The 15,000-nt window shown below is 41.5% G+C and overlaps 1 protein-coding gene across 2 annotated transcripts in view; it reads right to left on the bottom strand.

Annotated features, from left to right (window-relative positions):
* The window catches only part of LOC308288134 (synaptosomal-associated protein 25-B-like), a gene marked incomplete at both ends in the record, with an annotated part of 78,737 nt that extends 66,035 nt beyond the window's left edge, over window positions 1–12,702 (bottom strand). For both annotated transcript variants that reach the window (XM_080729481.1, XM_080729480.1), the window contains 2 exons: window positions 7,731–7,772; window positions 12,631–12,702. In XM_080729481.1, the coding sequence (XP_080585607.1) occupies window positions 7,731–7,772; window positions 12,631–12,702 (114 nt within the window). The remainder of the gene's footprint in view (window positions 1–7,730; window positions 7,773–12,630) is intronic.
* Between the last annotated feature and the right edge of the window lie 2,298 nt (window positions 12,703–15,000).

Raw genomic sequence — 15,000 nt, 5'->3', positions numbered from 1 at the left:
TTTGATGCATAACGCAACGGTAGCGTCTATTATGTACGCCTTATAGTCAGGTGCGCCTTATATATGAAAACAGTTTGAAAATAGACCATTCATTGACAGTGCGCCTTATAGTCAGGTGCGCCTTATAGTCCAGAAAATACTGTATATACATCCAGGGCTAGTATGAGCTGTGTGAGCAACATTGATTCAAATGATTGGGGCAGGGATTTTATTTCACTCTCTAGTTCAGGGGTCTTCAATGTTTATCAGGCCTAGGAGTGCTGAGAGAGAGATGAAGCAGGGTTCCCACTACATATCTTTATATTACATCAGAGTAAGTGATCTACTTCCGGGTCATCACCCAATACGTTTTTTTTTTTCAAAACTTATTTTTTTCAATTTAAAAAAAAAAGATTTTACCCATATTTGACCATTACACACCACGCTGCCGCAACATGGCGGTGAGGGCCGCACCGCGGCCTGAACTCTAGAGTTTTGGCGCAAACTTCTAGTTATATAAAATTGTATTGCAAATTAAAGATTTTTATAAATTTCATAGATAGCTTCATAGACTTGTTTGACATACATGATCTATTATATTAATATGTTGGATTCATGTTAATGTGCATTGTATTATTTGAAACATTCAATATTCTGTCAACTTGACTGTTGGCTCTGTACTTAGTCTGCTCTTTTTCCCTCTACACCAACTCTCCGATAATAGCAGATCTACAAGCTCCCACAGCACCTCTTAGCCCATTAACCTCTTGAACCCTAGCATTCCTATTCTGGGGGGGAACATTGCCCTAAAATAGCAGATGAGGTTTGGTGTAGAGGGGGTGAAAAAAGAGTACAGACAGAGTCATTGAATGTCTGAAAACACACGTTTAACATGAATCCAATATGTAGTGGAGGGTCCCTGCTCCATCTCTCTCTCAGCTAAGGGATCCATGGCCTGAAATCCCTTCAAGAGCCCTGATCTACTATAAAGAAAGAGAGACAAAGGACGGCGAAGCACACAGAGCATGTCCAGTCCACTGACAGTAACTCTTGGCAGATTGGAATTGACTTTCCTGTCACCGTGGTTACAGTGTTGTCTCCTAACCCTGGACATCCATTCTAACCGGGTTACAGTGGAGATGACCTCACCACCGCCACGCCCTCTCGACCCCGCTACTCTGCTATTGGTCAATGCCCAAAGCCATCACGTGATACTCCCTATCGTATTAAATCACATGACTTGGCAGGTTGGTATCAAGTGTACGGTGTTCTTCAAAATAAAGGTTGATTGATGGGATGATTGATCTATTGACATGAAGATTATTGATTTGTGTAATGATGACTGGTGGTATCAGTTGACTCCTACAGCACTGACAAGGTCCTATGTTTGCTGCTTTTTTACACATTTTTCACTTTGAGCACAGAGCACTTTATCAGCATGTTAAAATAAAAGTAAAACTATTTTCTTAGTCTCTGTCTCTTATTTAAAAGTTACGAGAGCGCTTCTTTTTTCTGACAGTTTCTTCCTCGGTTGGGATCTTTATACTAAGTCAATAAGACAAGGGCAAGACCAAAAAAAGTGTTAATTTTGACAGCAAATTTTGATTTAGCTGTAGTCATAATCTTTAGAATAAAACTTCATTTAGTGTAGTCATATTTTAGTCAGAGATTTTAGTTGACTAAACCTACAGTTGATTTTGGCAACAAAAATGTATTTTGGCGGGACTTGATGGCATCCTAATGGCTGGATATTACACTTGGTTGCATGGGGAAAATAGCCTCTACAAGCTCCAAGCTAAGTGAGCTTGTAGATCGGCTATTTTCAAAGCGCAAAACCGAGCACAAACAAACATAAAATGACTATCTTTTAGTTATACTGTATCTCTTCTCCATCGTCTCTAACATATTAGTCTAGTTTTTATTTGTTGAAAAAATTGTCAATATATTTAGTCTTCATAGCTTAGTTTTTATTTATTTTTCGTCAGTGAAAAAAAGGACGAACATCTTTCGTCATAGTTTTGGTCAACGAAATGAAGTGGTTGGGATCTTTAGTACTCCAGATAAATGGAATTTAAGGGAAATAACTAGAAGCAAATGTTTGTATTCAGACGGAAACATGTGTCAACATGAGAACATCAATTCAAATTAAATTGATGTGTGGAGTTTGCATGTTCTCCCTGTGTCCCCTAGGGTAGTTACTCTCACAAAAAACATGCAGCAATCCTAGTCTCTATACTGCCTCCCTGTGGCCAGTCTGATGGAGGGGAAAAGGAACTGGTTGGAATAATGTGTTCCTTCCCCTGCTACGTATATGTCCTACCGGGCAAACTCCCCGCTGTCAGGTGATAAGAAGCGGCCCGCTCACTCCTCAAGTCCTCATGCCACTGAAGGAAGCATGAGCTCATGCTTTTGATGCATGTGTTTACCTGTTTACTGAATTTCCCCCTTGGGATAATAAAGGTATCTATCTACCTTGCTTACTGTAAGTCACGCTGGCTAAAGAGTGTCTGTGAAATGTCTGAATTGTAAATTGTGCTCAAACGTGTCTGCCAATTAGGCTAGTAGCACTGATGACAGTCAATGACTGAAACGATTGATGCTTTTTTTAATTAACATGACAGCACAGATGTCTTAGATTACAGATTCGTTTTTGCATTCAATTCAAGCACTCTGTCTGTAACAACTTTGTCGTCCATGAATAGTGCTTTTACTACTCATAATGTTAACATTTTTAGAGAGATATTGGTGTGCTTGCCTTGTATCTCTCCTGCCAGCCAAATAAGAAATCTATCACTGGACAGAAAAAAAGAAAAGAAAAGAAGGTGACCCCTAGAAACCCTAGAATCATGGCACCCCATCTTTAAAGTGGTTCCAGGTCAAAGAAAAGGTCCACACACCAGCAGTGCGATGAATAAACAATCCAGAAATGATACATAAGGCCTCATTCATAAAGTTTCATTAGTATATTGGCCCTGAAAATCATCTATCTTTCGAAAAAGAATTGCGTCCCTCATTATATTCACATCCTGTGCGGACGTACTCATGACCCACAAAGCGCAGTTTAAATTAATTATCGCACTAAATTAAACCGACCTTGGAAGTTGAATCAATTGGAATTACCGTTTGTGGTTTAGAAGGAGAATCTACTGTGATGTTTTCCTGGGGCCATCTGGGAGCTTTACAGTGCAATAATGCAGAGCGACCGTCTAACAACGTGATGTAGATAAAAAAGATCGGTTCAGACTTCCCTGCATTCCAATAACAAACATCAACATTTTTCTGACTGAATGGTCTGTGGGGACGACTGATCTCTGGTGATGTCCTTCACTTGCTCCCTCTCTCCTTCCCTCTCTCCCTGTATGTCTCTGATTTACAATCTTTGTCTCTTGTTTCTCCCTCTCCCTCTATCCCTTCTTGTCCTTATAGGCTGGCCCGCTAACGGTCAGCCCTTATAAACACAAAATGTCTCTGGTTGGCCCAGTTGGCCTAACAACAAACTATAGCCAATCACAGAGCAATCTCTCTCTGGCATATCGCTCGCCAAGCTCAACTGGGAATATATGTGTGCGCCGACGGAGGATCCCACTGATCTCTCGAGCGTCACAAAGGAGTTTGTGGAGGTGTGTGTTGAGGCATTATGTAGCAAAAGCCTGTCAAATGGAGGATAATCAAATCCTCCAGGAGTTACTTTTATTAGAGCCAATGCACTGCATGCACCCAATTACTTTTTCTTTTTTTTTTTCGTATTTACACGTCCTACCCTGGTTGAGCAGAGGGCTTGTATCTACATGTATCTACAGCAGGGGTCTTCAACAGGGGGTCCGGGACCCATAAGGGGTCCTCAGAGTTACTACAGGGGGTCCTCCAAATCTTTGAGTGACAGAAAGTTCTTTTCTCCTTTTTTATGTTAACCACTTGTACCCTAGTGTCCATATTCTGATAACTTTAGCCAAAAAATAGCAGATCTACAAGCTCACAATGCCTCGCGCTGCGAGGCGTTTTGAGCTTGTAGATCGGCTATTTTCGTGAAAGGTCAAGTTTATTAAGTATTGATGGTTCAACTGGTTAAATATCTGAAAACACAAATTGACATGAATCCAAAATACACTGATGATTGTACTGTCAAACAATGAAACTGTATGGAGGTTGTGGGGGTCCCTGCTTAATCTCTCTCTCTCAACTAGGGGTCCTTGGCCTGAAAACGTTGAAGACCCCTGATCTACAGTATACATATGCTATAGGTTAATTTGTTTACCTGGCATCCTGCTAGTTGTTTATATTATATTGTTTAAGACTAGGTTCTAGCTAGGTTCTTGGTTTATGATCCTAGATTGATGAGGCACTACAGAGGTAGGCAACCTTAGGCACGGGTGCCAACATTGGCACAGAGGAGGGTGATCACTGGCGTGGTCAATTCCATTAAGTCACCTAATTTCTGAACTTTGACTGGGGAGGGAGTCGGGATCATTATAGCAATGTCCTGACAATCAAAACATGACCCCTGGCCTACGCTACACTGTCTCTCTGCATTTGATGTACTGCATGTGTTTACCTTGTCTGCTAAATGTCTAAATTGTAAATTGTGCTCAAACGTTTCTGTCAATTAGGCTAGTAGCACTGATGACAGTCAACGACTGAAACGTTTGATGCTTTTTTAATTACCGTGACTGCACAGATGTCTTAGATCACAGATTCAAGCACTCCGTCTGTAACAACTTTGTCATCTATGAATATGGATCTTAAATGAAGGACATCATTTTTAGAGAGATATTGGTGTGCTTGCCTTGGCTTGTAGTATCTCTACTGCCAGCCAAATAAGACATCATTTGGACAGAAGCTATCTTTGTATAAATGCTCCTCACTAATGCTCATGTCTCCCACCTACCAGTGACATCATTGATGGTGTAAAGAAACTAAAGTTCATGTACTCAAGTAGAGCAGTGGTTCTCAACCTTTTCAGGCCGCGACCCCCAAAATAATCATTATTTTAACTGGGGACTCCCCTCATCTCCCCCCCACCCTGACAAGCACTAAGAGTTGAGGCATTATATTTTGTATAATACGGTGTTGCGAGGCGTTGTGAGCATATAGATCGTCTATTTTCACAATTTCTGCCACACTTCAGAGCCTGGACAAAGCCGGATGTTGGAGCACGGCTGTAAAAAACTGTACCACATTATAATGAGCATTAGTGAGAACCAATTGTTCATGACGATAAGTTGAAACTGGGTGAAGACACATTAACATAGGATGCATTACTGAGCTGCTTCCTACACTCAGACAGAGACTATAGGCTATAAAAAAGGCATGGAGTAAGCAATATCCCAGCATTGATAAAGCAATAATAGCTCTATAGCACATGCAAGACCATGCTAACAATACAATACATTCGTTTAGGGAGCCTATATAACAACACTTCATGGTGCCACATGTATATTTCTGTACTATACAACTGTAGAGGGATGCACTCATTGCACTGTGCACACACAGCACTGGCCGGCGCTAAATACAAATTTACTGTAAAGCCAAGATGCGTTTGAGCGGCACGATTACATACCGTACAAAGTCAACCGCGGGCACGGCACGAACAGGCAAAAGAGTGCTGTCCCTGAACGCCAGAATGAGCGCGTTCAACAACCACTTCATCAAGCGGGAATAAAGAACGGCCCGTTCATGTTCGCTCAAAATATGAACGATTTCATGAACGATTGTTCATTGAACGTGTTCGGGTACAACACTGTCCAGCAGGGACGTGCTGGGCCCCTGATTCAGCCCGGGAAAAAGAGTTGTAGAGGCCCTCATTGCGCGCTGTATAGAGAGAGATCTCTCTGCTGCTACTCAAAGATTTGCCATTTCAGATCATGACAAGTGACAAGCCAGTGGGCCAATTACTGTACATGAGTTATATTTCGTCATTGTCGGGTGGAAACCTTGTCCAAAACTGTTTGTTTTGTATTTATCATTTTAAAAATGATTTAAACTAGTGAAGGCGATCTACAAGCACACAACGGCTCGCACCGCGAGGCGTTGTGTGCTTGTAGATCTGCTGCTACTTTTGTGCAACAGCCTTGTATGATGAAGCAGGGCTTTGCTTTGCGAAAAAATGTATACATTTGAAACTTGGGAGATACGAGGTTTCTGCCCGACAGTGACAATTTACTTTGTTGGCCGCCCAGCCCCAAAAATGGGACGAAGGCCGACATTTTATTTTTTATTTTTTTCCTAATGGCCGGCCTGGACCGGCCGGGAATGAACCGGCCGTTCGGGAGTTGTCCCGCTTTTCCCAATGGCCAGCACGCTGTCCAGGAGAGGACGAGGGTCGTACCCTCAGTGACCAGACATTATTCTCCTGGCAGGCAGCCTGAGGCAGGATCTCCCAAATGTCAAGGGTCAAGGGTCAAGGGTCACAGGCAGAACTGAAGGCTCCAGCAGGGCAGAGGTTCTCAAAAATGTTTTGGCTCAGTGAACCAGTGTTGATTTCCTTGGCTAAAAACTATGACGTTGGCTGAATTTCTTTCACTGACGGAAACTGAATAAAAACTATGACGTTGGCTGAATGTCTTTCACTGACGGAAACTGAATAAAAGCTAAGCTATACCAAAACTGAGACAAAACATATTGACAATTATGTCAACAAATAGAAACTAGACTAAGATGACGATGTTATGTCATCAACCCCCACATGAATAATATGTATTTGTCCCCTAACCCCCCCATGTGAAAATGTTTTGTGCCAGGGAGCTCCATACCAGATTATATACATACATACATACATACATACATACATACATACATAAATACTGTATATACTGTATACTGTATGTATTCAACATTTTATTTCAAGACTTTTTGGAAAATAGCCGATCTACAAACTCACGACACGTTGTGAACGCGTTGTGAGCACGTTGTGAGCTTGTAGATCGGCTATTTTCAAACAGCAGATGTATACAGTGTGCAGGTTTAAAGTGCTCGTGCAGCCTTATGACAGTCTCTTCTTTTGGGCTTGTTTATCCCAGACATGGTTGCTTATTTCCCTCAGAAATAGGAGTAATAGGAGAATAAGATATTTCTCCTTTTGTAAAATGACTGTAGGCCTACTTTTTTCATAGTAAAACATACCAGTAAAACACCACACAAATATGCATCCAAAACAAGTTTTGATTTACAGTAGATTTAGGCATCATGCCTCTGGTCAGAGATGGGCACAAAAAACTAAAAAATATTTTGAAAGAAATTGGTCAGTACTTGGTCTAATACTGACCAGGATACTGCCACCAAGATACTATCCTGGTGACAGTATCCTGGTATTTATACCTTTGTATTTCAAATATTTTTTTGTATTTTGTGCCCATCTCTGCCTCCGGTTCCTCTCAATGTTCAGTTGTTGCACAACTGAATATTGTGTGTGGTTTTTAGACAACAGGGTGATGTGTAATTGACGCCAGACCCGAAAGTTTAGAGATTTGAATATTTGTGTGTTGTGGGTTGATGCTTTGAGATTTTATGTGAGAAGTGTGTGCAAACCTGAAAATTGTGTGTTGTTTTGACAACAAGGTGATGTGAAATTGACATCAGAGTGTAAAGAAGGAAAGTCAGAGTCTAATATGATAAGGAAATCTAAAGTAGTAACAAATTGAGTCAAGTGATTGGGGACAGAAGTAAAGGTTGTGAAAATTGTGCCTAATTTTAGCTTTTTGTGTTTTAGCAATCGAAAAAAAATGTAATAATGTGATGCGTGTCATTGGACTTACCTCCTCCACCAGAGCCAGCATACGGCGGGTGCTCTCCAGAGACTGGTAGGAGAGAGAGAGAGAGAGAGAGAGAGAGAGACAAACAGACACACACACACACACACACACACAGAGAGAGCGGTTAGTGAAAGCCCCACACAAGGACAAATACAGTACAGTCAGAAAACTATAATGTGCAGGAAACGAAAGACGAAAGGACATCCACTTGTCGCAAAAGAAGTAAAACTGTCACAAACTGTTGTTCGTTAACTTTGCATCGGAACGTCGATGTCGCTGTTGTCAATACTCCGACCAAACACATCATGCTGGAATGAACATAGTTAATTATTGTGGACAAAGGCATCACGTACCTACAGTTACGTATTCAACGGAAGCCTTTGCGTCTCTGTCATTGAAAAGAAAATGTTTTCACAGGCCGGTGGGTAAAGGTTTTTTGTTTTTTGTTAGTCATCTTTTTGGAAAATGGAAAATCGATTTTTCCCATAAAGATTGGCTAATGGAATAACAATCTCTGTTGTGTAGGTACAGTTTTCTTTGGACCAGTTTGATGTGAGACGATACATCATCAGATACAAATATGATACAGTTAACGATCGATCAAGATAGTCCAAAAAAACAAACAGCCATAGTAATCATGTATGCCCATGTGGAACAGAGTTCTATTTCAGAATGACCTTTTCTCATGTTTCAGTGAAAGTCACATAATTAACTCTGGTCCTATGAATAGCAGTCTCCTCTCCTCTCCTTCCCCAGTAACCCTCTTAATCTTATCCCTCTCTTCATTCAAGCACCCTCTCCCCTTTTCGCTCGTCACCTCCTCGCTCCCCTGTTCTCCTCAACCCGGCCTCAACTCCTTCACTTCACAATCTCCCCCATCTCCTGCTTCTAAAGTCCCTGCTTGGGGCTGGGCGATATGGTGATAAATATCATTGAGAACGATGCAATGTCTCTCCACGATATGCCTTTTCAGAGAGATCGTATACATATCGTGCACTGCATACACTGAGGGAGCCATATCAACATTCCTGTTGAATTGTTACTGTCATTGCAGAATTCATTCAAACCTGCTTGAATTTGTATTTTGGTGTAAATGGTCTGTTACTCCTTTTTCTTTTAGTTTTTGTTACCTTGTACTGTAGGTGGTTCCACTGTTAACTTGACCATGAAAATAACCATACAAACCAACATGAAAAAGAATTGTGATTAGATTGTGGATCGTGATGCAGCTTGAAAAGGAATCGTGATATGATATTTTTCCATGTCGCCCATCTCTACCTCGCTCCTCTCCTCTCCTCCTATACTCTCTATCCATCCCTTTGCATTCTCCTTTCCCCCCAAATCTCTCTCTCTATCCATCTCTCTCTCTCCTGGCTTCTTTCCTGTCTCCTCCTCATAGCTGAGGAGCTTCTGCTGGTGCTCTTGCATTATCTCCTCATGAATGTTTAATGGGGGCCATTTGAGTCTAGTCTATTATTCTGCCTCACAGAATTATCTGCCTTTCCTGGGCTTTCTATCATCTCATTACAGATGAGCGCGCTGTCTCTTCTCCTAGAGGTGAAAGTTAGAGAACAAACTGCTTAAAACAGGGGTCTTCAACAGGGGGTCCGGGACCCCAAGGGGGTCCTCGGAGTTACTACAGGTGGTCCTCCAAATTTGTGTGTTAGAAACTTTAGCCAACTTTAGCCAAAAATAGCCGATCTACAAGCTCACAACGCCTCTCGCTGCCTCTCGCTGCCTCTCGCTGCCTCGCGCAGCCTGCGCTGCGAGGCGTTGTGAGCTTGTAGAGCGGCTATTTTTACAGTACAAAGTACAAAGTGAAAGGTCATGTTTATTAAGTTATGACGGTTCAAGTGGTTAAATATCTGAAAACACAAATTGACATGAATCCAAAATACACTGATAATTGAGCTGTCAAACAATGAAACTATATGGAATCTATTAAAAGGCTGTGGGGGTCCCTGCTTCATCTCTCTCTCAACTAAGGGGTCCTTGGCCTGAAAACGTTGAAGACCCCTGGCTTAAAACATCTTGGCGCCCCTGTCCTGTCCAGCTATAGGGTATAGGCAACCTTAGGCCAACGGGTGCCAACATTTTTGGCACAGGGGAGGGTGGTCACTAGCACACTGGCAGAAGTGCGAGAGAGAGGTGTTTTCATTTCAAATTAATAATAAAAAATATATATTTTGTGTCAGTTAAATTAAGATCGGAATTGAATTCAAGATCTGTGGCCTGTGTCTCGACCCTTTCTCTTTTTTTATGTATTTTTCCACCTACTCCATTAACACCGCAAAAATAAAATTATTCACTCTAAAATCCAAATAATTCATGTGCCTTTGGGCTTCCGCAACGCTCCCCAAACCCCATCACAAATTCATTGCCATCAATCAAAAGAAAAACATGAGGCCTGCAGTTTTGCTTAATTATGGAGAGGTTAAACGAATTCTTAGTCCCGTAGCTTATCTGTAATAGCCCCAACCTTTTATTAGCAAGAGATTGTGCACAGAAAAACCAAGAATGTTCATTTAGCTCTGACAGTGCAAACTTTTTGTAATGGCGATATCAGTGATGTCCGTGCGTTTTCTAAAGAACCTATTATAACATTAAAAAAAGGGTTAAGCAGTATAAATTTAAAAAAGTATACCACACTTGAGGCGAATAATCTGTTGTGCCTGTGTGTGTCAGCTTGTGTATAAAGTAAGTTGTTTCTATGGATATGACAAACTTCATAAACCCTGGGTACTCTTGGATTCTGTCAAAGATGCTTCAGTGAAGGGCAAACTTGAGAAGTTTTCACATTATTTATAAAGGTCCTCTGTTTTTAATTTACCACAGGCTTTCAGGTTTCTCTCCCCAGAAGGTCAGAGTACTTTCAATTTTCTTCTTGTCGTTAAAGGTTTGGGCTGGTAGAATATAGTAGAATATCATTGTGTGTTGGGTGGAAACCTTGTGTGTCCAAGACCGATCATTTTGTATTTATCAATTTGAAAATGTGAAAACAGCCGATCCACAAGTACACAACGCCTCGCGGTGTGCTTGTAGATCTGCTATTTTCACAATTTTGTGCGACAGTCTTTTATGGTGGAGCAGGGCTTCACTTTACAAAAAAAGTTGTACAAATTTGAAACTTGGAGATACAAGGTTTCTGCCCGACAGCGACGATAGTAGTTTCTTCATTTTGGTCCGCTATGAATATAATGAATTGGATCCTTGAACGAATGAAGCCTTTCAAGACAGCTCCCGAATCATATCTGTCGGCAGAGTGCCATGGACTTGACCATGGAGAAATTTGTAAATCGTGTCTGACGGGTGGAAACCCCTAGCCTGACACTCAGCCTGAATTGACATTTCGTGAATCGCCGAAACAACATTTTAAAGGGGCGTGGCTAGCGATTCAGGGTCTGGAACCAGGCTAGGAAACCCCATATGTCCAAAAGTGTTACTTACTTCAAATTTGGCAAAAAAAAGGCAAAAGTAGCAGATCTACAAGCTCAAAACGCGTGTCACTTCACGCCACGCTTCGAGCATATGGATCTGCTACTTTTGATGTTTTTGTGTGACGCTGTAGTGATGATCAAGTAGGGTGGCGTTCATTTAACAGGAAAGGTTAGAATATGGAGATATGAGGTTTCTGCCCGACAGCAAAGAAATGCCTGATGTAGGGATGGGAAGATGTGAAAATTATCCTGGGGCGGAACATTTGCCAAAAAATTGCCGATCTACAAGCTCACAATGCGTCGCAACAAAGAGATTTGGTAGAGTGAGAAAAAAAGAATGTATCAAGTATGTTATTTCCAGGTCCGTTTGACCAATTATAGAGGGTTTAAATGGTACTAGAAATGCAGCTCGGCAAATAAAAGGTGAATTATTGCCAGTGCATGACGGAGGATAACTTCACGATAAATCTAAATTTCCACGATACGATTATTGTGAGTGTTTTTTTTTATCACGATAAACGATAATACGATAATACGATAATACGATAACGATTATCGTCCCATCCCTAGCCTGACGTTGCTTTATTTTGGCATCACACTCTTTTGGACTGAACAGCCCTCATAACATAATGAATGTGCAAAACATCTGAAATAGATACTAATGTTATTGTACTGCATGTTTTAAAACATTTAAATAAAAGACGTGAAATTCCCATAAATCTCCCAAATCTTAGCTTTCAGTGTAAAACCCAAGGCCCTCTTTTTGGGTGGGAATGTCTGAAAAGTTTACGTGATGTTTGCTGGTATGTACAGTAGGTGTTTTTTTGGGGGGGGGTATGTGTGCAGGGGTGTTGCACCAAATTCTGGGCCCAGGGTACAAGGATTCACTGACATTTTGTGCTTTAACTATTGAAAAATATAGCAGATATACAAGCTCACAGCAGCAAGCTTGTAGATCTGCTATTTCTTTTTAATCGTGAAAAGTCTTACAAAATATTTCAAATCCTTTTTTTGAAAAAACTATGTTTCTATGTCAGTGGTGCTCAAACTGTTTCATGTGAAGGACCCCCAAAATGTTCTGTATATGGCCATGGACCCCATCTAAAGATATTTAGTTCTAGGGACCCCCCCAGAAGCAAAATTTGAGTTACAAATGTCCGCTTAAAAAATACATATTCGAAGATATGCACACATTTTCACGACTTTTCAAAAATAGCAGATCTACAAGCTTGCAGGGTGGCACCGAGTGCCGCGCTGTGAGCTTGTAGATCTGTTGTCTATCTATTTTTCAATAGCTAAAGTAAGGCCCTAGTAACTCAGTCCCACTTTCCCCCCCTTGTGACGCCCCTGTATGTGTGTGTGTGTGTGTGTGTGTGTGTGTGTGTGTGTGTGTGTGTGTGTGTGTGTGTGTGTGTGTGTGTGTGTGTGTGTGTGTGTGTGTGCGTGCGCGTGTATCTGGGCCTTACCTCATCGGCCACCTGGTCGGCACGGGCCTGCAGGTCAGTCAGCTCATTACGCATATCAGCTTCGTCAGCCATGATGACAGATGATCCTTACACCAGAAGGTCTGGATGCTGCAGGGGCGAGAGAGAGACAGAGAGACACACAGAGAGAGAGAGAGAAGAGAGAGAGAGGAGAGAGAGAGAAGAGAGAGAGAGGAGAGAGAGAGAGAGAGAGGAGAGAGAGAGAGAGAGGAGGTGGGGTTAGTATGATAGGTCATGTACAACAATAACCAATTAACCAAACAACACACACACACACACACACACACACACACACATATAAAGCTCGACATTATTAAAAGGTTATTATGCGGTGCAGAAATGTGCACACAAAATGGGATGAATGGGACCCCCCGAGGGTCAACGGTGTTCCATTTTGTAACACTCTGCACGGTTTAATTAACACTGAGGATTGTGTTCACTTCACACACGTATGTACGGTTCCTCCCTCGGTTCGATAAAATGGATCTTTTTCTTTTCTTTTCTCTCTATAGCGTATCTCTCTGTCCGCCGGCGGAGACCTCGCGCCGTACGTACTGAAACTGTGCCTATCAGGATTCAAGTGCAAAAAAAACGGCAAAAGTAGCAGATCTACAAGCTTGAAACGCGTCTCAGAGTGGCGCGTTACGTTTTGTAGATCTGCTACTTTAGAGGGTAAGACCTGGAACGCAAATCTGTGTCACTTTAGACTTGAACCACTTTAACCATTATGTTATGCTTGAACTATTGGAAAATAGCAGATCTACAAGCTTGCAGCGCGGCACTCGGTGCCGCGCTGTGAGCTTGTAGATCTGCTATTTTTTGAAAAATGTTGAATGTTGAATGTTTGAATATTTTGTGTTGAATGTTTGAATATTTTTGACCCGATTCTATAAATGTCTTCTGAATCCTTGTAAGGTTTTTGAAAAACGAATGTTTCTATACGGTATGTCAGTGGTTCTCAAGCTTTTTCATGTCAAGGACCCCTAGAATTATATGTGTATTTGGCCGCTGACTCCCATCCCGAAATATTATATTTTAGTTATAAAAAGTTCGCTTTAAAAAAAGATATATTCAAAGAATATCAAAAAGAAAACATGATTTTTCAATGGGTTTAACAGGGAAAAAGACACAAAAGGCTAGAATATGGGCATAATAGGTTTCTTTCCTCCGACAGCGAGGATTTACTGGCACACGCGTAGCCATGGTTTAAGGGGGGAAACAACAGCAGAATGCTGAACAGCTCAGTGTAGCATTATTATGGATGGTCTGCACACTTATTACCTAGAAGACTGATGCAGCCTGGCAAGGCTGCATGGAAAACTACAGTTCTTTTTTTCCTTTTACGGCATTGGCTCTGCAGGAGTCTAGTCATCTATAACAGTGGTCCTCAACCTTTTCAGGCCGCGACCCCCAAAATAATCACATTTTAACTGGGGACCCCCCCCCCACCCCACCCTGACGAGCAATAAGAGTTGAGGCATTACATTTTGTATAACACGGTTCTATTGTGAAAATAGTTGTGAGCATGTAGATCAGGTATTTACTATTTTCATAATTTCTGCCACTAATATTTGACAATTTGGCCAATGTTTAAAGGGATTTCACAATTAGAGAATGTACATTTTTGGTCAATGTTTGCCTGTTATCTCTCCTATGGTACATAACATTACAGCATGGAATTGTGGACCAAATCTTATCCAAAATATTCAAAGTTTTGAATCTGAGAGGATAAATCTCATCAAATGGTGGTTTCATGGCTCAAATTCTGAATAAATAATGGACCTTGATATGAAAAAGGTTGGAACCCACTGATATACGACGATATACAGTAAGTACGATATACAGTAAGTACGATATAAGCGCGAGGAACATGACTGCCAGAATAACAAGCGGACGAGGATTCGGGGAAAAAAACGCCATCATTCATCATGACTCATGTGAGCCTTGCCTTGTGCCCTCTGTGTCACGGAGGCTTCAACAACATCAGCCAGGGCTGATTATGTAAGACGCTCTCTCTCAGGGGCGTCACACCAAATTCTGGGCCCTGGGTACAAGGATTCACTGCGGGCCCCCCATGAATGTTAACTATTGAAAAATAGCAGATATACAAGCTCACAGCGTGGCACCGAGTGCCGCGCTGCGAGCTTGTAGATCTGCTATTTTTGAAAAATCTTGAAAATGTGTGCAAGAAACCTATGTTAAGGACCCCCAAGATGATATGTATTTGGCCACGGACCCCGATCTCAAAATATTTAGTTCCAGGGACCCCCAGAAGCAAAATTTGAGTTAGAAATGTTTGCTTAAAAAATACATATATTCAAAGATTTTCACACATTTTCACAACTTTTCAAA

Source organism: Nannobrachium achirus (assembly GCF_963921795.1).
Source record: "Nannobrachium achirus genome assembly, chromosome: 7".
Taxonomy (NCBI): Eukaryota; Metazoa; Chordata; class Actinopteri; order Myctophiformes; family Myctophidae; genus Nannobrachium; species Nannobrachium achirus.
The sequence above is the reverse complement of the archived record's forward strand: the minus strand, read 5'-3'. Positions and strand labels throughout refer to the sequence as shown.